General features: G+C 42.2%; 1 protein-coding gene across 3 annotated transcripts in view; it reads right to left on the bottom strand.

Moving 5' to 3' along the window:
• The window catches only part of Kiaa1958 (KIAA1958 ortholog), a 132,508-nt gene that overhangs the window by 30,729 nt on the left and 80,575 nt on the right, over positions 1–21,204 (bottom strand). The window contains exon 3 of one of the 3 annotated variants that reach the window (XM_029476265.1): positions 5,949–6,032. The exons of 1 other annotated variant lie outside the window; for it this stretch is intronic. In XM_029476265.1, coding sequence (XP_029332125.1) covers positions 5,949–6,032 — 84 coding nt within the window. Of the gene's footprint in view, positions 1–4,697; positions 6,033–21,204 lie in introns of those variants that run through there. One more of the 3 variants, XM_021159963.1, reaches the window with a different exon arrangement.

Genomic DNA, 21,204 nt, shown 5'->3' with positions numbered 1-21,204 from the left:
AAAATCTTAATTAGGTTGATAAAAATGCAATCCTTTTGCCTGGAGGTCTGTCCTAAATAGATTGTACAAACTATGCCTCAGACCAATAATACGGATACTGTATAGTTTGATCCCCAGAGAATGCCAGTGAACAGAAACCCCCTTTTGGTCCATGGGATCCAATACGTATAAGATGCAAGTAGTTTGCCTCCCCATGCATAACTGGAAACTGAGTGACATCTATTAAGAACCAGTTACACTAGAGGTTATTCTAATACATCTCACAATAAAGCACAGTTGAAGTCAAGACACAATCCTATACAATGAAAAGTTTCACATCCCAACAGCCTATAAAAAAATGTGAGGACTAATTCTGGGCATGGTGGTGCACACCATTAATTTGAGCATTCCAGAGGCAGAGGCAGTCAGAACTCTTGTGAGTTCAAAGCCAACCTAGCCGACACAGGGAGTTCCAGCTTGCCAAAACTACACAGTGAGATCCAGTCTTTAAAAAACAAGACAAAGAAACCATGGGAGTTTAAAATACAGTTTGGAAATGAAGAAAAACACACTTTTATCAGGGTTAACGGCCACCACGCAGGTAGGAATTCCTTCTCTAAAGTCTATCATTTTTATACACGGGCAGGGACTCTGGGTGCCTGGGCTCACCTGCTTTAGTCCCAACAAAATGGTAAGACTTGGGTACTGATCTCATCTGTCCAGGGGGTTGTTTCCTCTTGTGATGAAGACCATGTGAAGGATGTCTAACAGAGGAAACATGGACCCACTCGGCACAGCATCTCAAAAGAAAAGAGGCCTAAGGAACCGACAGTCTCCAGTGAGTGTGAGTGTGCACGTGTGTATGTTCTGAGGGACCCAGTGCGTGTGTGTGTGTGCATGAGTGTAAATGTGCATATGTTTTTTTCTGAGGGACCAGTCTTCCTTATCACCTCCATACAGGAGGGTTTCCTAGCCTAAATCCTGGCAATCACTGGACACCTTCTAAGGTCTTTTCTAGGGGTAGCCCCTGAGGTCACAATTCAACAAAGACAATGGTTTTATTAACAAGACCTAACTAATATTGATTTCTAGTTCATCATGGTTTCTACTAAATTTCAACTTAGTATATTGAAATGGAATATTTTTAAGAAACCACTTCTTCAATACTAAATAGGATCTCTTACTCAGTTATAGCAAACCCAGCTTGTCAACTTTTAAGTTATATTGGACCTTGAGAGATCCCTCTTCCTTTTCTCTGCTTAGAACGAATGGTAAGTTCAGAGTTGTTGGTGATTTAATGACACTGTTCCCCTTTATCTGTTATCAGCAGGAACCCAGCAGTGGTGGAAGGACATCACCTGCAGTGTCTGGGTTCCCAGACCTGTTTGATGGTAAGGATTGCTCAAGTTTTCATGGCAGCCCCATCTCTGCCTTAGGAAACAACAGCCTAGCCTATCTGTTGGGCCCCTTCTCAAAAAAACTGTCTTACACCAGGGAGTTTATCTTCAGCTTGTTACTTCAGAGAGCCTACTGCAGAATTATCAGGAGCACAAGCAAGACGCATCTGAACAGTGGCCACAGCGAAGGATACGAGTAGATCCAGATGTACTTCAGGACAGCTGCTCTTACCATCTGCTCTGTGACATGGACAACCTATCTGATTTTCTCCTTCATGAAGAAGGACAATCACTTAAAATGATTATTAATAAGACAACTAGAAGCACCTGCTGCAGGGGCACACTGTATGTTCTAACAAAGCACTACCACAACAGAGCCTTTCTCTTCTGTGTGTATGCACGTATGTGAGCACAGGGACCACCATTCATTCACTGTACTGATTTTATGAGAAGCTCTAACAAAAAGTCTTCATAAAATACTTAAGAAGTGGAATACTCAATACTTGTGTAAATGCAGAGCACAAAGCTCAGAAGATAAGACAGAAAGGGATCAGTACAGAGACTTTTGGGGGGGGGGTCTGGGTTCTCAAAAATGAAACTTTCATTACATCATCTTTATATCTTCTTTGAGAACAGGAAGAATTTTATACATCTTTACAGACTTCTCACCGGCTAAATAGTCAATAAATATTTGCCTATGTGGTCATAAATTTTCATCTCAATAAATTCATTGGTATCACAGCTCTGTATGTTAGTTAATGCCAGCATTTCCACTAATAAGACTAACTGGGGGAAAAAAAAAAACCCAACAGACTTAACCTAGGCCAGGAAGAATGCAGGCAATATATTATAGATTAGGTAATACTTTAATTTAGGGAAAAAGCTGTGTATAGTGCTGCTGTAATTCCAGTATCACGTGGAGGGGTGAGGACTAGGAGTTTAAAGCCATTTCGGCCTATGTGGTGAAACCCTGTATCAAACAGAACTAAACACAACAAAAAACTTAAGAGAAAATGAATTAACAGGGAACATTTAAGATATTAAAATTATGAAATAAATATTTAATAGTTGACATATATTATGTATGAAACATTCCACATTAGCCCTAATAACTACAATAAATGTTGGCATGTGCCTCTGACAAAGTAGAATAATTTTTGTAAGTTAAAATTCCAAATACTAAAAAAGGCTTTCGGCAGTGGTATGTTCTCAGTGTTTAGATAAAAACACAGAATTTAGAGGTAGCCACAGACTCTTACAGTTTAACTAAAGAGGTTCTAAACTGGCTTCTTCTAGTAAGCCACTTTTTAACAGGTTGATTTAATCTAAATATCACAGTGTTCCAATCTGGTTGGTTTTCACAGCAAAACATAAATAAATAAAAAGTTCACATTATTGACGTAATATTGTCTGTGTGTAGTAGTGGGGATGAAGCAGGGCAGGCTTTTCTGTCAGTACGCAGCACCAGGGCTCAGTACTGCTAGTCTGTTCTCTCAGGTCAGTGTTGAGACAGGCCTTCTTCTCAGACACTGCGGTCAACACAATCAGGAATTACAAACTATGTCTCAGATAAGAGTTTTACAGAAACCTTAAAAATGACAGGTATTACCACATAAAAATAGCCTTTTAAAAAGCTCCCTCATAAGGAGCTTGCCATGAGCTCACGAACTAGCTCTAGAAGGAGAGTGGGAAGTTCTGCAGGGGGACTGGGAGAAAGCCCTGTGTGTTTAACAGTGGAGGCAATGGGGAGGTGGGTAAGAGGACAGTGTGCAGCCACGACACATTGCCCAGCATTCCTTTAAAGCAGACAGCCTTCAGCGCTGGAAAGACACTGCTCTCATTTCTGGCTCAAATCAATACCTAGCTCATACTAAAAATGGCAAATAGAAAAAGCTTGGGAGTGAGAAAGCAGACTACTCCTTCTTCATCTAACCAACGTAAAATTTCATCCTAAAATGAAGACAACTTACTTTCTCCTTAAGGTTGTTCAAAAGATTTAGAAGATACTTGTATAGAAACATATACACCTTTTCTTGCCAATACTTATCTTGGAAGGACAAGCTCATGGAGATATTCTACCCAATGATGTCCATGCCGAGCTGCCACTTCTGCACTAGAAGACCACAGCCTAGAAGTCCTTGTGTGCTTATTACTTACTGATGCAAAGAGTCACCTAGCCATGGGAAAACTTGGCTCTGTGACAACTTATAAAGCAAATAAAAATATTTGTCTTTTTGTCATATTATAAAATACCACCTACCTTCCAAGCTATTGTGACTTACAAGGTCGACTTGAAGAAGAAACACCTGCCCCAACAGGGTGCTCAGACGTGACAAACCAACGATGGGTTGCAGTTCTTACACATTACTGACTGCACAGGATGGGGAGGCCCCCAGCTCAGCCTCACTGTAGCTCTCACATCTACATGTACTTGATTTTTGAAGTGTCTTAACTAATCATTTACTAATGTTTTACTCTTCAAGACTTGAAAACAAAAGACTAAAAAAAAAAAAAACCATGACAAATGTTAAACCAAAATTATTCAAACTACAGAGCATTAAATGCATTTCTATTAATGAGAAGAAACTGAAGAATGCTTTGAATTCTGCTAAGCCTGGTAACAAAATATTGTGACTTAAAATGGGTGTCAATTTTCCTTTGATCTTAAGCTCAAGAGTCAAGTAACCCCTAGGGAAAAGAGTCAAATTTAATGCTTAGACATAGCAACAGGATACTGCACCCTGGCTCTACCAACTCGTCAGACTTTGAGACTCAAATAGTCTCAAAGATTTTGGTAGTTTTAAATTTCTTGTAAATCTGATGATCAAATTCATTTCCACTGACTTAGGGACAAAGAACATTCTATTCAGGTCTAAGCACCACAGTAAAAATGAGCTATGGAACAGTCTTTTATTACCGCCCCCCAACCCATAGCAGAGCTTGCATATTGTTTTTAAATGAGACATCTCCAAAAAAGAATGGCACCTTTATTCCTCTTCTACAGCCCACCTCCCCAAAGGAAAGTTCTGTACGTGCTGGGACTCCATATCCGGTGAAAATGAGGCACGGCTGAAACTCTATGCTAAAAATATATGCAAATAAATAAATAAATTCATGTTGAGCTTATGATGCTACTTTCTGATCTGGCGCAACAATACTGCACAGGCAGTAAAACTGTCTCCTGACTCATATGCAATCTTTAAAAATTAAAAAAATAAATCCATCTATGAAGGAGACTAAAAGCAGGAGGTGAGGCAGGAGGAGGAACTGAGGACACAGTGTCTTGAATGACTCTTGGTTTCCTTTCTGATTGTTTTTTTCTTTTTTTAAACGGAATTCTTTCTCTACAGTTGCCTGAGAACCGCTATGGTTTTTGCCAAGTCTGTAACAGTGATTATATGTCATCACCCACAAGCACACTTGTTTGTCTCAAGCCTATAAATACTGTGTTAGTAATACTAAACTATTGCCATTGGCTTTCTGTAAAAAGAAAAATAGAGATTTGCATTTTATAAAGTTAGCAGTGAGGGCAAGTGGAAGGGACGCAATGCAGTACACATGATGGTTTCCTGGGACACAGAAACCAAAGTGAGGTCTTGGACGAGCCATCTGGTCAGGCTGTGTCCGAGGAAGAGTCATAGGAGGAGACAATGAAATTGCCGCTGCTGGAGTGGCCAGCCACGGACTGGGCAGCCTGCTGGCTCAGGTTGTTGCAGATGAGCACCAGCTGATTGCTCTGGGCCTCAGACAAGGTGCTACAGCTCTGATAGACACTGAAGTTGGTCTTCCTGCCGGGAATGTTGCCCTTCTCACACATGGTCTTCACCATCTTGGCTAGCTTGTTCTTGCCAAGGGCCTGGCAATTGTACCAGTGAAGAGCTGCCAAGTTCACAACTGGCTTGATGGACAAGTAGAAGGGGGCATCCTCATAGCGCATAGCAGGAGGCCTCCGCTGGGCATACTCCTTATAGTCCTGCACCGGGCAGGTCTGGGGGGCATGCTGGGTAGCATAAACTCGCGAGTCCGTTCCTCCTCTCTTGGTTTTGGCATTCAAATCACCAGTGTCCTGACCCATCCACTCCAAATACTCAAGCCCGGTTTCTGTGACACGGAGCCGGATATCGCCCCATTTCAAGGTGGATCCATGGAAGCCTGTGCAGTGCCCAAACGCTTTCGTGTTGTTGAGCCAGACGAGGTTGAGCAGACCCTCAGGGTTGTACCTGCTCAGCAGTCCCCTCTTCCGCAGGATGAGCTCATCGGCAAAGGTGAGCTTCATGGATTTGTGTGGCTTGTTTCCCTTGCCTTTGCAGCGAAGCTCGATCTGTTTCTGTTTCAGGGCCTCCTGGGAACGCTTGAACTCCTTATCCCTGGTGATGCTGTAGCCATACCTGTGCTCTTTCAGGTACCGTTCCAGCCCACACTGGTAATTCGCCAAGCTGTTGGGCTCGTACTCAGACCCATCCTTCTGCCTGGCATCCACGAAGAAGGAGGCAAGGTAAGCATCTAGCTCCTTGCAAGGGATGACATAGATCTCTCTGGTTTCGGAAGGGTACTTGGAGATGAGGAACTCCCGGAAATTGCGGAGCGCAGTCTGCGTGCTCCTGATGGTTTTCTCGTTCTGCTCCCTGCTGAGCTCAGCTGCTCTTTCATCCTGGTCTGCAACAAATGGGGGAGGGGAGGGACAAAGAGGGTGTGGATGAGTTCAGACAATGCACTTGCTACTCTGAAATAAAGTTTCCTTTTATAATGAAAAAGGGAAAGAAGGATAATATTTTCAGAGAACAGTGATAAATTGATGGGCTGTGGTTATCGCACTACTGAAGCCAATTTCGGATTCACAAATGTACTGGACGAGATATGGCTGGTCATGACGAGAACTCCTTTCTAAAAACGTTTTGTTGTTACTGTGTGGTGTGCGTGCTTGATGCATGTGAGTGGGTCTAGGTGCGGATCCTTTCACTTTTATACAGCTCCAGGGGTTGACCTCAGGGCTCCAGGCTTGCATGGGCATCTTGCTAGCCCCGAGTCACAAAGCTTATTAGTGAGTGAAGGTTTGTTGTATTAAGGGTGAAACTGTCTGAGGAAACCCGTGGGTAGAAATGTGCATTCTGTCCAATGTTCGTATGAGGCACCCCTCACCCTGCTGGTACAGTCACTCCCTCTGTAAAACTGGAGGTAGCACTGGCCCCACTGCTCTTACTGTAACACATCATGGAAGTCTCTGCCGGAAGGACTGTGGCACAAGCTACGGAGCACCAATTAAGTAGCACTGTCCAAGGTGGCAGGCCTCACACTTTACTATGCTTCAGACTCATTTACGGTGCTTCAGCAAACACAAACTACCTGGCAGCAAGCACAGGCGTCTGCATTTTACCCAGTATCTCTACGCTCCTGATGAGGCTCGGCCCATAGTTTCTTTCTGTTCCTTAAGAAGCTCCACAGCAGGCAGGGTCTCAAGTTTAACTCCTACCCAGACTCAGAAAAACCAAATTCTATGCCTATATCCTGTATAAGAAACTCTATTTTGCCCATTTTTTAAAAATGTCTAAGAAACACTATTTAAGTGGTTTCATTTCAATAACATTTAAACTTGAGACCTTAACTTTACGAATAAAAATACTTGCTTTAGCCAGGTGGTGGCCCATGCCTTTAATCCTAGCATTTGGGAGGCAGAGGCAAGTGGATCTCTGAGTTTGAGGCCAGCCTGGTCTACACAGATAGTTCCAGGATAGCCAGGGCTCCACACAGAAACCGAGTCATGGAAAAACAAACTAACTAAAAACAAAACAAAAAAATTTGGCTTTAAAAAAAAAAAACCCACCTATTCTGTGTATCAGACATGGTCTGGATAAAACTCAGAATTACACAATAGAAAACCATACTGATATGCAATGAAACTTGTTTTCCTATTGATTTTTAAGAGGAAAGCACGGAAGTTAACTTAAAATAAACAAAACAAAACAAAAAACAACTCAGGACTCTTGTGTATATAGCAATAGCATTTTGTTTATTGAAAATATTTATAAAGGAAAACTTTAGATTAAATTGCAAGACTTCTCAGTGTAACTTTGTAACTAATATAGCCAATGATGGAGTTTTTAATATGCTGGATTTTTTTCACAAACTACTTTTTGTAAAACATTATCATACATTACTGTGTCTCTTAAATGACAATTCTAAGACAGATTTCTGAATTTCTTATGTACATAGGCACACCTGGGATATCACATTTCTAAAGTTTAAGCACACAAACAGACTTCATGCCTCACACCTGAACTTCTGCTCTAGATCTTTAGCTGAAATTGCTTATATATTAACAAAGCCGGCCAGCCTGCTTCCCTTTCATTAAAAACAAAGAGGCAGGGGTTGAGTATAACCACTCACCAGCTGGTTTCCTGGACTATTCAGATGGAAAGCCAGAGGCCAGCACTTGTTGACTTTGGCTGCTACACAAACATCTAAAAGCAGTTTTCAAACTTCAAAGGCTTTCCAGGAAATAAACATTCACAGGCAGCTTGAGGGAAAAACCTTCAGCCCCTCAATGTTCATATGGGCTCTGAGACTGAGTCTGTATACCCTGTCACCTGAATCCATTACACCTGCTACACACCTGTACAGCGTGTGTGTGTATCCACAGGTACTCAATAGCTACCATCAAAATCCCACTGAGAGGTACTGACTCTACTTGGCAAGCACTCATTTTAGTTTGTAAAGTAATAATTTTACAAAAAGAGAGAAGTTGAAATTTGATTTGAAAACCTTTTGGGTATTAATTTAAAAATGAGGGATGATTTCAGGCCGTGTGAGCACACACCCAGGCGCACCGCACTCAGAGAAATCCCAGCAGCTGCCGCAGGGCAGCTGAGGATGGCTGTGAACCCGGCTGATGTGTTGCAGGAGTCGGCAGCTCTCCTACATCTGCCTCAGCCCCGTTTTCAGTTATTGCACGCAGCTGACCTCCTCAAGGCATCCTCAGCCCAGTCTTTCTTGAAACGCTCTCCCTCATTTCTGCTGGGTCTCAAGCTTACTTAAGAAATCAATGTTGCATGTGCTGGAGAACAGCCCAAGTGAGCTGTGGTAGCCTCTCTTTTCAAGCAGTTTGGAATGCACCACAGGAGGCAGCAGCAAGGGAAGACACTCCTGCACTCAGCATGGAGAGAGCCAGGAAATAAGTTTTCAAACCCTGTACAAGCGACATGTTCTCAACTAACAACAAAATCAAGTAAGGCCAGGGGAAACCAATAGTAAACAAAACAACAATGGCAACTAGCATGCGTCTGTGTCCAGTCTTAGAAGTTTCCACTCCATTCCTTTTTCATTTTTTTTTCTTTTTTTAAAATTAGATATAACATACATTGAATATCTGTGAACCTAGCGAGCCTGTGAACCATATTAGAATTCTTTCTTCCATGGCTCCCTAGCCCCTGACTTGAAATATCACAGTTTGGTTGGCTGGCTGACCTGTTGCTATAATGCCTATGAACGGAACCTTGGGCCTGGCTTCTTTTGGGTTCAGCGTCACCCATAGTTGTGCATTTGCAGGCGCTTCATCCTCTCTGCAGTGTGACATTCCACTACACATAAATCCAACATCTCAGTAAACCCCAGAGGCCAAGAAAAGTTAACAAAGCAGGGTATGGCAGCCAAGAACATGCAGCTAAAAATCATTTTCTTCCAATCAAAGCAAGTGTTTGGTCTCTGTATGTGTGTACCTGTGTATGTGTGTATAGTATGTGCAGGTGTGTGCACTGTACCTGGTATAGGTCAGAGGCTGACCATGGGTATCTTCAACTGCTCCCCACCTTACGCTTGTGTGATGTGTGTGCATACTCACTTGCACGAGTGTGGGTGCACATGCAGCGGTCAGAGGACAGACAACCTTTCAGTTTTCCTTCTACCTTGAGCCGGTTCACCACTGCATATACTTGGTTAGTCGGCAAGCATCTGGAACTCTTCTTCCATTTCACTGCAAAAGGCCTGCGATTCTAGATCATCAGACCTAGATTTAGTTCTGCAGATTCAAATTCATTCTTGCACAGCCAATCCTTTATCATTCACCCAGCTCTCCAGCCCTTCCACTTAATTTTTTGAGCCAGAGTCCCTCACTGAACTTAGAATTCACCAATTTGCTAGCCTGGCTGGCCCAGTCACAGGAATCTCCTTGTCTCTGCCTCCCCAGGAATGGGATTATAAGCACACAGTACCACACCTAACCTTTTACACTGGTACTAGGGACCTGATCAGGTCCTCATGCTTATATGAAAAGCACTCTGTCAACTGAGCCACATCCCTAGCTCCTAGCTCAAGATTTGAATCATGTAAAGATGCAGGGCTGAAAATAATGTCTCCTACTGCTTCCACCAGCCTGCATGCCTAACAGCCTAGCCACTATATGTAGAGAGACCTAGCATGTAGCTTAGGATCTAAGGAGCTTTCTTACAAAGCTTCATCTTTCCTCTCAGGCCAGAAACCTTAGAACGCTCTCCCTTTTTCTACAGCTGAGCTGGGCTGCCTCATCTACATACCAAGGAATAGACCACAACCTAAGTGGGCTAGATGACAAGCTTTGGGGGATTTACCCCCCAGTGTGGAGACAGTAATGGAAGTCAATCTTCAGTACACTAGCCCAAGTGCTGTGAAGAAAACCAGCATTTTCAGCAAATGTAGCCAGCCGCCCAGAACACTTCCCAGCTCCCCACAGCTCACTGTCTCCATGCTCCATTAATCCAATTAGTCCCTTCCTTGTTAGGAGATGACATGGAAACACACATAATTAGTGCAGTATCTTATGTTCTCATTTAATTTGAGGAGATCTATGTTAGATTTAAATCCAGACACATTTGCTTCTGTTGCTGCTGCATTCAATTTAAAACAGGCACAAACTTAGCTATGGCATCCCTGTGCGCTGTATTATTAAAGCCATACATTTGCACAGTGATATCAAACAATTCCTGATATTTAACTTTTTTATTGTTTTCATGTACAACAAGGAGTATTTTGTCTTATCTTTCACTTAATTCTGTATAAACTAGTGAACAATAAGCCCATGAGCTTATTAAATAAGAATGCATTTTACATTTGAAAAATAAACTATCTGTGAGCAGATTTATATGCAGGAAGCTGAGGTTGGAATCAGTAATGACTCCACACTCACGGATACCATTAGCTTCGAGCATCTGAAAAACTTCTGTGGGTAAAATGACAAATTCCGACACTGTGAAGATGATATCACAGCTAGGGCGATCAACAATGCACAGAAAACTAGTTCAATAGGCCAGGCATGGCTCTGAGGTGCTGGAGCTCTGATAGGAGTTGAGATCGTCAAGCTTGGGCTGTAAGGGAGCTTCATCTGTCTCTCACCTATGGAGGGAGTGAAAGATGCTCTGGAAGGTCAGGTACCATTTGATTAAGGAACACAGGACACTGGGGTATCCCTGAAGAAACTGTGGGAGCATAGGGCCAAGATGAGGTCATGAGTGTAAAGTGCTGACTCTTGTTGAGGGGACAGTCAGAACAGGAGAAAGCTAGACCAGTGGGGAGACCAGAGAGACAGTGCTAAATGCAAAGAACCCCCAAGTGGCAGAAATCTGACAGAGGGGACTTTCTAAACAAACAAACAAATGGTCAACCATCCCCTGCCCCTGCTATCCCTCACTCCTTCCTTCTCTGCCGTTGCTGCCTCCAGCACTTATCGTCACCTGGCACGTGTTGATTATTTTATATCTGTCTCCCTCAGTACAGGGGACCCATTAGACCTCAACGTGTTATCCCAAGTCCGGAAATGCAGGAGAAGGAACAGTGGCCAGTAAGCACTGGCTGCTGAGTCAGCACTAAGGTTAAAGGGCAGTTACTGATATAATTGGGTAGTTACTTAGTTCACTTCAGAAACTGTGCTGACTGCATTTAGAAAGCATTAAGAATAAAGCACGGGCCAGGAATTTAATTTGTGGCATCACAATCTGACTTCAAAGCCTCACCTGATCCATTTTTAAGACTGTTAACAGTCAGCTGGGGTCAGGGTTGGTGGGGTTGACTGTCTATAATGATGATATGAGATGACATAAGAGACCTTAGTAGTTTTCCTCAGGAATATTTCCCTAGGAAATTAGAATTACCAGCCATCACAACAAACTGCATGCTGGGCATGGTGGAACAAACCTAGCCCTTCAGAACCTGAGGCCAGTATTGTGAGTTTAAGGCTAGCCTAGGCTTCATAGTAAAACCATCTCAGACAGACACACAAAACAAACCTGCCTCAAAACAACACAAACTGCTACAAGATGAAGATAGCATCTTCATCTTACTAGGATAAGAAAACAAATAATGGTTTAACAAAAGTCTGAATCACAATATATGTATCTATAAAAGCAGATGACAGCTCCCTCTTCCTTTTCTGATCTTTGCCATGATAATGTAATGACTGATAATGTTGAGTACTTACTTCTTCATAGACATATCTTATTTGAGAGAAACAAATTTCTTATGATTTTCTATGTTGGAGAAATAAGATTCCTGTTTGACAATCTCAGGAAACAGGCAACCTAAACTTTGTTAGTGGCCATAAAAACTTACTTGGCAACATTTATGCTTCATTTTTGAAAGTAGCAGCAGCTCATAATATCTATAACACCAAGCTACGTTTGCCTTAAAAATAGTAAATTGTGAAAATTTTACAACTGCCATAAAACACATTAAAAAGTCACTGCCTTTCTTCTCTCTTAAGCCCGTTCCTTGCTCGCTTTCTGCCTTCTGATAGAACTTTAAAACTAGGCTATTTTCTAGGACTGTTAACATCACTAAGTGAAGCCGGTGTCTCTGCTACTGTAGGCATCTGAGCAGTAAATTATCCCCGACTGCAGTAAAGCACATTTAATACCCACGCACCCACACTCTCCAAGAACATAAGACTAGGAACAGTGCAGGTCATCCAGTGTGATTTTTGGTAGTTTCTTTTACTGAAGCAAAATTCACTCGATGGCATCCATCACCGGCTTATAATCCTGATGGGTACACCACGTGATTACGTAGCCTCTGGAGAATATCCTCAGCAGAAATGTAGGAAAATAAAGAGACCACAAAATGTCATACTATTTACTAAATCAACACAAGGGGTGTCAAGCGCAAAAGAAAGGCCTGTTTCCTTCCTACCTGTGCCACTAGCTCACTCTCTATAAACTAAATCAGACCACAAAGCTGTACTGGTAGGGGTGAGATCACAGCATGGAATTAATTTATGGCTATCAGGGTACAGGAGTCTGCATTTTAAACAAGTCCCGGGATGGCTCTAACACAGGTGTGGCCCATTAGTGCACAGTCTGAGTGCCTGGAAAGGTCTCTTCCTCTTCCCAGGAAGTCCACGGCCAAGCTCTGGCTCAGATACATTACCTGCAGAGCAGGGTTTATAGTCAAAGAGTTTCACTTCCCAGGCACTTGCTAATCACTAGGGGGGTTTGTTGGAGTGACTTAAAAAAAAAAAAAAAAAAAAAAAACCCTTTGTATAAAGGCATGTCTCTGTATTTTCAATAGTTAATTCTGTACTGGCAGAGACCCAAGTGAAGGCAGGATGGTGGTAATGTCATTTCTCTGGCCAGCCACTGAGTTTTCTATTTTGTAAATGGTCTTTCTTTCTCATCTGCCTAAAGGTAATCTAGAGATGGTATCAGAGGTTGTGTTGCTGCTGACTGGTTATAAACAAAGAGCTGCTGGCCAATAGCTGGGCAGGAAGTAGGGGCAGAACTTCCCGGCAAAGAAGTGATCCAGAGAGCGGAATGCAGAAGAGGGAGAAATGACAGCAGACTCACGGGGGAACAAACCGGGCCAGTGGGGAGTGGAGAGGTCTATAGAGCTAGCCACCGGGCGGATCTTTCAGCTTAAATTTAAGCTGAGAGACTGCCCCAGCAAAAGCCTAAGGTTAAAACTATAATGGAAGTCTCATGTCATTATTCATACTGCAGGTGGGTAGAAAAAATTCCCACTATAAGGCTTGCTTGTTGTATATGTTGTGTATGTGACTATGGAGGACAGAAGAAGGGATTGGGTCCTTCAGAACTGGAGTTACAGGCAGTTATGAACCATAATATGGGTGCTGAGAACTGAACTCTGCAAGAACAGTAAACACCCTTAACCACTGAGTCATCTTTCCAGCCCCTGGATTCACTAAGTTATTAACACTGCTTACCTAATTGCAAGGCCATTTTAAAATCTTAATCTACTTGGCCCAGCTGATCTGACATAGGTAGTGTGGCCAATAGTTAATAGATCTTTGCCAACATAATATCCTTTCCAAATCTTAGAAGCAATGCTTGAGCTATATAAAATCATGTCTGTTTTCAAACCTAAGTGTTTATAATTGTACCTCTTAAAACAGTTGTATGGAAGTCGAGTAAGATAGCAAAGTATACTACTTAGCTCAGTACTGGGCACACATGTATCTTCTGTCCTTTAAACGCATCACTGCTTAGAAAATGTGTTCCAACCCCCTGAGCCCACATCTCCCTAGCCCAGCTGCCAATGAAGCTCAATGACAGAGCGAGAACTTGCCAAGCATGGGTCCTTGGTTTGAGCACCACCAAAACACCCAACAGTCTTTCTGTCTCAACAGAGTCCCATTGTTGATGCTTGTTCTCAGCACATTTGCTAATTTCCCCAAACCTTTATAAGTCCTTCATGTGTAAGAAAATACTTTGTTATGGGCAGTTGTAAACTGAAGTTTGTATCTCAAACAGCTTTTTGGAGACCATATCCATGCCAGGTCTATGGTGTCACTACGAGCAACAGTATGGTGACTGAAGGAGTTCAGTATAGAATTACACATCAGTACAACGGTAAATTCTCTCTTGAAAATGCTGGCCTTTAAAATTAACAAAATAAGACACTAAAAGCCAAAAGGGGGGTCATCTGATAGGTTTAAAAATAAACTAGAAAAAGCTTAAATCTCAAGGTTAATTCCTACTTCATGGAAAGAAATTAAGCATTCCAAAGCAAAGGCAAAAGGAGAACAAGAGAATAAATATTGTATGACATTAATCACAATAAGGAGTGCTTTCATCCTGGCTGAAATATATTCTTAAATCAACTTCAAAATGTAGCTGCATTTGTAGGCTTAACAGCATGAAAGCCATAGGACGGTAATTAACATAATACATCATCTTGTGGAGTTTTCATAGAATCTGACAGGGCCCGTTGAGATATTGCTTATTAGAGACCATAGAACACCCCTAACATCACCCCCTTTTTATTACACTGCCAGGCACTGAATCAAGAGTACCTTCTAATGTGTCTGAATATCTGCCACTGGTGTAATACATAAACTATACAGTGCGCTGCTGCCAACAGACTTTGAAATACAGCTTAGTATATACAATTCCCAGAAACAATCTTGCTTTTCACTCTTACTTTCTTTGACTGGAGGCGGGGCTGAAGGCACATCAATTCATTACAGAGTCAACATTTACATTTCCCACAGATTCACTAATGAAGCGGCAGCTGTACCCTCACCCCTCTAGTCCTTTTACAGTTCCTTCTTTACTGATTTAACTATACAGCACAGAGTATCTTACACAGGCATTTTCAATCAACCCATACATGTTTTTCCAGTGCTTTTAACATGATCCCTAAAAGAAACATTGAGAAATTCAATAGTAAATAATTTCCCAGAGTAAAAATTAGTTTTCTCAGAGTTCAGGAATTCAGCCTTGACAGCACCAAACCTCACCTCAGTGAGTTGTCACACCCTTGACTTTGCTGTGCATACCTAACTTTTAATTTCTAAGTAGCTCAACTTTAAAGAAATAGATGGTTTAAAAGAGCAATTATGAGCTGGAGAGATGGCTCAGAGGTTAAGAGCACTGACTGCTCTTCCAGAGATCCTGAGTTCAATTCTCAGCAACCACATAGTGGCTCACAACCATCTGCAATGGGATCTGATGCCCTCTTCTGGAGTGTCTGAAGACAGCTACAGTGAAATCATATAAATAAAATAAATAAATCTTTAAAAAGAAACAAACTAAGAACAATTATTCATATATGAAAAAGGGATTTTAGGATAATATAAATCCCCCAGGAAATTAAAAAAAAAAAACACAGCAAAGATTAAAACAACAACAAAATCAAAACAAAATAACCCCTCTCCAAGCAAAACCCCTACCCATAAATCCCTCCCCGAGAGATTGTCACTGGATACATTTTGATTTTCCAATTACATTCTCCTTCCTTTAGTATAGTGGAAACTTCTACTTTTTTTTTTTGGTTTGGTTGGTTCTTTTTGTTTTTTGTTTTTTTAGGCAGTTATGTCAAATGATGTTTTGCTGGGGTACACAGGTGAAAAGACACATGATGTTAGAAAGAATATAAATAGAATTCAGTAGATGGAGGATGACACTAAATGGTATTTGTACACCTTGCCATTCCTTACTGGTCGTTGTTTGTCAGGACCTCATAGAAAGAAATCACCAAAACACTTCTGGTGGTGTTCTGGCAGCTTCTGGCCCCTTCTGGGGACTTGGGCAGACTGGCAGAGTGAAGGGGAAGCTTCTGGATATGTCAGCCGATACAGACTCAGGTGATGTTTTGCTGAGGCAAGACGTGCGGGAGGACACATGTTTGGAGGCAGTATAAATAGGACTCAACACTGAGTGATGATGGGCTTACACAGCTAGCTTTGCAACGCTTCGTTGGTCTCAAGTCTTTGCTGATCTTCACTTTGTTGAGAGAGGCAGGACAGAGAACTTCTGGCGCGCCTGCTGGTCCTGTTTGCTCCTGCTGACTCGTGCCCATTTGGCAGAGACCTGGCTGTGCCAAGGCTACTGATTCATGTTTACTATCCTGACTGAGCTAGACTGCTGGCATGCTGACAACTGGAGATTAACATCGCCCCAAGGAACTGCTTCTAAACAGCACAGAGTAGAGCCTAGAGGCTTCTTCTGGATCGACCTGCTGCTGCTGCTGATTTGTGAATGGTGTGAGGGGATTGAGCTACTGCTGCTGACTCAGGTAAACTGAACTGCTGATATCCTAATAAAGTAGGTTGGATTGCTCCAAAGAACCATTTCTAAACAGGTCCACTTCCCCCATACCCTAATAACCTTTCTTTTCCACTACCTCTGGTGGGTGAAGGGCTAGAAGGGAGGTTAAACCATTTAAGAACCCTCATTAAAAGTAGGTTTTAAAAATCTAAACCAACACTTTAGTGCTGAGGAAAAACCCAAGATGTTGCACATAACTAGCAAAATGTTCTACGGCTTGACCCACACCCTCACACCTGAATCTAAAATTTAATTACAAATACTACCCTTTAATTACCAAGAATAGAGTCCACTCTGTTCTAATTGCAGTCTTTGTTTTCCTTTTGTGTCCTATTTGTTTTTCTCTGGAAATACTGCTTTTTCATATACTCAAGAGGAAATCTGCTGCTAACACAGCCTGGTTAAGATAACATTCCTGGAATTAAAATTGACTGAGAAATCTCTTCTTCACTTGGTACCAGCTAATGCCCAAGAGCTGTGCACTTAAGAGAGGAGGTCCTGATGGCCAGGGTACACGTGAGCCGGTCCCTCATATACTGTGTGGTGCCACGGGCGGGGAAGAGAAGCCTGCAAGACTTGGAGAGCAGCCCACACTTCCATTGGGCAGTGCAGTAGAGCTGGTTCTGGTGGCAAGGGTGCAGGAGAGTGGGCACCAACGGCAAGAGAGCAGGATGTTGACCCTGCCCCTTGCCAGCTGCGGCACTGGGTAAGCTAGCAGAGGCAGTCCTGGAGAGCTCACCCTGGTGGTGTGGGTGTGGGAGAGCTGGCAGGCTGACCAACTCACCTACCATCCAGGCCCAGATGCAGGGCTTGAACTGGCTCACCCCAACATCTACCCCACCTATGAACACCTAGAGAACATAAAGGGGCAGGTCCTACAGATCCAAAGCTACACAATCTCCATGGCACAGGGCAACAACAGGATGGCACAGGATAACAACAGGATATCCCAGAGGAATCCAGGTGATGATCCAGTTTTAATAGTGTAGCAGAAGCCAGAGCCCTCGAACTAGACCAATGACTCATTACAACGAACATTTATAAGCAAAGCTGTTTGGGCAAAAGGGTACTCTGTGTAAGGGGACAGGGAGGTGAATGGGATTAGAGTGCATGATATGAAATTCACAAAAAAATGGGGAGTGGGGGGGGGGGNGAGGTTAAAACAGAAAAGTCTTCTAAATTCCATGAATGTCCAGGCTGCTCTGCAGTTCAACCTCCACAAATTCCTCTCACAAGCCCTGATCCACCATACCAGTCCCAGTCTTCACTCCTGCCCACAGTGGTGTCTGTCCAAGTTTTCAAACATCCTCTTCTTTCAGTAAGTTATGAGTGTCTCTATTTAAAGAGTTTGTACAACAGAGTCCTCCTTCAGGGATACACCTCTGCTCTCCCTTTCTCATGGTCTCTTCCTTCACTCACAGCCAAAGGCCATTCCACAGGATCTCCCCAAAGCCTCTCCTGACCCTGACTGATTTTCACATCTTTCCTACCACAGCATCTCTAACAATGTGTGTGACATACATTTATTATCTGTGTGATTATCTGGCTAACATCTGTGACAGAACCTTAGAGTATAAGCGTCATGAAGTAAGGGGCATTTTATTTTCACATGGATGCATCCATGATGGAAGAAGTGAAGATCAGGCATTGATAAACATGTACGTGAATTAGTGAGTATCAAACATATACCATAAAACTGTTAAGAAAAATATAAAGCCACAAGGAAACAGAAAGTTATGTTCTATTCTTTTAAAAGTGATTTACTGAGCTGGAGAGATGGCTCAGTAGTTAAGAGCACTGTCTGTTCTTCTGGAGGTCCTGAGTTCAATTCCTAGCAACCATATGGTGGCTCACAACCATCTGTAATGGGATCTGATGCCCACTTCTGGTGTGTCTGATGACAGTGTTCTCACATATGTAAAACAAACAAACCTTTAAAAACAACAACAACAAAAAGACTTATGAAGAAAAGTGATTTGCTGTTACTTTTGGTAAAGGTGTGTGTCACGGTGTGTGTGGAGGTCAGAGGACAGTGTTGGGGGAGTCAGTTCTCTCCTTACAGCGTGTGAGATTAGACTCAGCTCATCTGGACTGTTAACAAAGTGCTTTCACCTGCTGAGTCACCTTGAAGGCCATATGTCCTTTTCCTTTCTAGAAATCTTACTATTTGTATGTCTGTTCAACTTTCAACAACATACATTCAGTGTTGCGACCTGGGAGGCACAGGTTCAAGTGCTCTGCACATGTGCAATGCAGCTGTCAGAGCCTGATTCATCCCTTCTGTGAGGACAGCCAGAGCAGTTGGAGACTAGAAGTAGGAGAGAAAGAGGAGCTTTGGCAGTAAGGTGTTTGGAGGACTCAAACAGAGAAGATGATAGTCTAGGTGTAGAACACTGCTTTTCAAGTAAGGAGGCTGCTAAGACGCAGGACAATCATCACCTTCCTCAAGAGTGTGAGCTCGGGCACCAGACTGCCAGAGTCAGAACTGTACACCTCCCACCTGGTTATTAGTGTGAACTTCAGTAACTTCCATCTTCCTGTGGCTTGGTCTCTTCATCTGTAAAGTGGGGTTTGTATCATTCCATTATCACAGCATTGTAAGAGCTGAATTAGGTAATTTTGAAAAGGCATTGGAGATAATGAGCACCTCAGCAGTGTTGGCCCTTGCTGCTGGTATCTTACACTCCCTGGTCAATGAGCTAACCAGCAACGACCCACATCCTGAAAAGGGGTTGGGTAAGCATTGTTCTGTCAGGTGCATGACACTTGGGAGGCAAAGGCAGGAGGACTTTAAGTTCAATGCTCGCCTGGTCTGCATAGTAAGTTCCAGTACAGCTAGGGCTACATGGGGCAACCCATCTCAAAGCATCCAAGAGTCAGCCCTGTTCATTAATACAACAGAATTGAAGACTATGACGGTACCTGTCATGAGCTTGTCCAATTTCTCTGGCTTCAACAACTGAGACCAAACATAACATAAGGCATCATTTGATGGGCATGAAATGAATCGTGATATCTGCTACACAAGTCACCAGAAACTTCTGATTAGGAACCACTTCTTCTCTTCCCTTTACACTTCATTTTATGACTGCATATTTTAGTCAGTACAAATAAAAATATGAAGACATCTTATATAGAAAATGCATAATAATGCAAAAAAACAAAAAGCAGCTATTAATCAACCTGAAGTAAAAGACGTATGGTACATAAAGCACAAGGAAAACAAATAACATAAAAATGGAAATGTGTAAAACTCTAATAAATTACCTCCTTCTGAATTGAGTTATTAATATTCATTAAATTCCACCCAAGAAGCAATAACCTAATGGACAGAGGAAGATGCTAATTTCTCTAAGTGGGTCAATGATGACAATAGAGCACATTCTAGAAAACCTCACTGCAAAATAAAAAACATTTTCCTATGTAGATCAGTATTCTACCACCCAGTTATACATATGAGAAAAGAGAAAAGAGAAAATAAGGCCTTTGACAATGACATGACTCCTTCCTGTAAGAGTGAACACTACATACTCAAGACTACAATGATCTGGAAAATAAAGATTCCAGACACTGTCTTCAAAAAAGACATAACTGTGTGCTTTGAATCAAAGCTCAGTCAGACTCATAGAAACAACAGCTGTTATTATTTTTATATAGTCATCTTTTTCTTCTTGAATGAAATTTAGTCATCAAAGTGAGTTCTGTAAGTTTACTTTAACTCTCAGCTAATATATTATCATCCAATATATTAAGAACCAACGAAGGCGAATTCTTAGAATAAGTAAAAAGTGGCAAATCTAATACTTTCTTCGGGTACTACAACAGATAGATCATGGTGTGACTATTGTAGACAGTGCTGTATGCTCAAAGACACTGATTTGCTACTTCAGCATTATTTTGTACTTATATTTTATTATTCTTCAATTATTCTGAGCTATATGTACTTTTATAAAGAAATCAACAACTTTGTTCCTGTAAATCACTTTAGATGAAGAAAGAGGTGAATAATGGTTTACTGACTTGTACATACATAATCACACCCAAATAGCAAGATTTACTAGTCACCGCTGAGCCTAGTGAGAAACACATGGATGCTTCTAATGTTTTTAAATTATCGTATTAAATATGGGCACAGGATGAAAATATGCTCATGATCACCACTCACTACAGAAGCGTAAACTCAAACCACAGTGAGGTACAGCACTTCACATCCAGCTTTGACTCAGTTATACCTAAAGGCAAAATGCACCATATGCTGGCAAGGATCTAGAAGTCAGAGTCACATATGCTGATGGGAATGAAGTGGCACCAGCAGTTACAGAAACCCTTCAGCAGTCCTCACGGGGGCAACACAGAGGTAATTCCTGTGTGATCTGCCAAGCTCAGCCCTAAGGCCCATGCCGAGAAAACTGGAAACATCATCCACATAAAAACCTGAAGCTGAGTGTTCACAACTGAGACGTTTCCACTAAGAGATAAAGGCGGAAACAAGCAGTGGATTGTCCCAGACTCGAGTGCAGGTGTGCGTGCATGTGTGTGTGTGTTTGTGCGTGTGAATAAAATATACATTGTAGGGCTGGAAAGATGGCTCAGTGATTAAAACCACTGGCTGATCTTCCAGAGCACTCACCCAGGCTCGATTCCCAGCACCCCTGTGGTAGCCCACAACATTCATTCATAAATCCTGTTCCAGGGGGATCTGATACACTCCTCTGGCCTCCATGGATGCAAAGACATATATACAAATACCCATATACATAAAATAAAAAATAACAGCTCACACACATAGATGAAATTCTTAAAGA

Source organism: Mus caroli, chromosome 4 (assembly GCF_900094665.2).
Source record: "Mus caroli chromosome 4, CAROLI_EIJ_v1.1, whole genome shotgun sequence".
NCBI lineage: Eukaryota > Metazoa > Chordata > Mammalia > Rodentia > Muridae > Mus > Mus caroli.
Note: the sequence above shows the minus strand (reverse complement) of the source record. Positions and strands in the feature narration are given on the sequence as shown.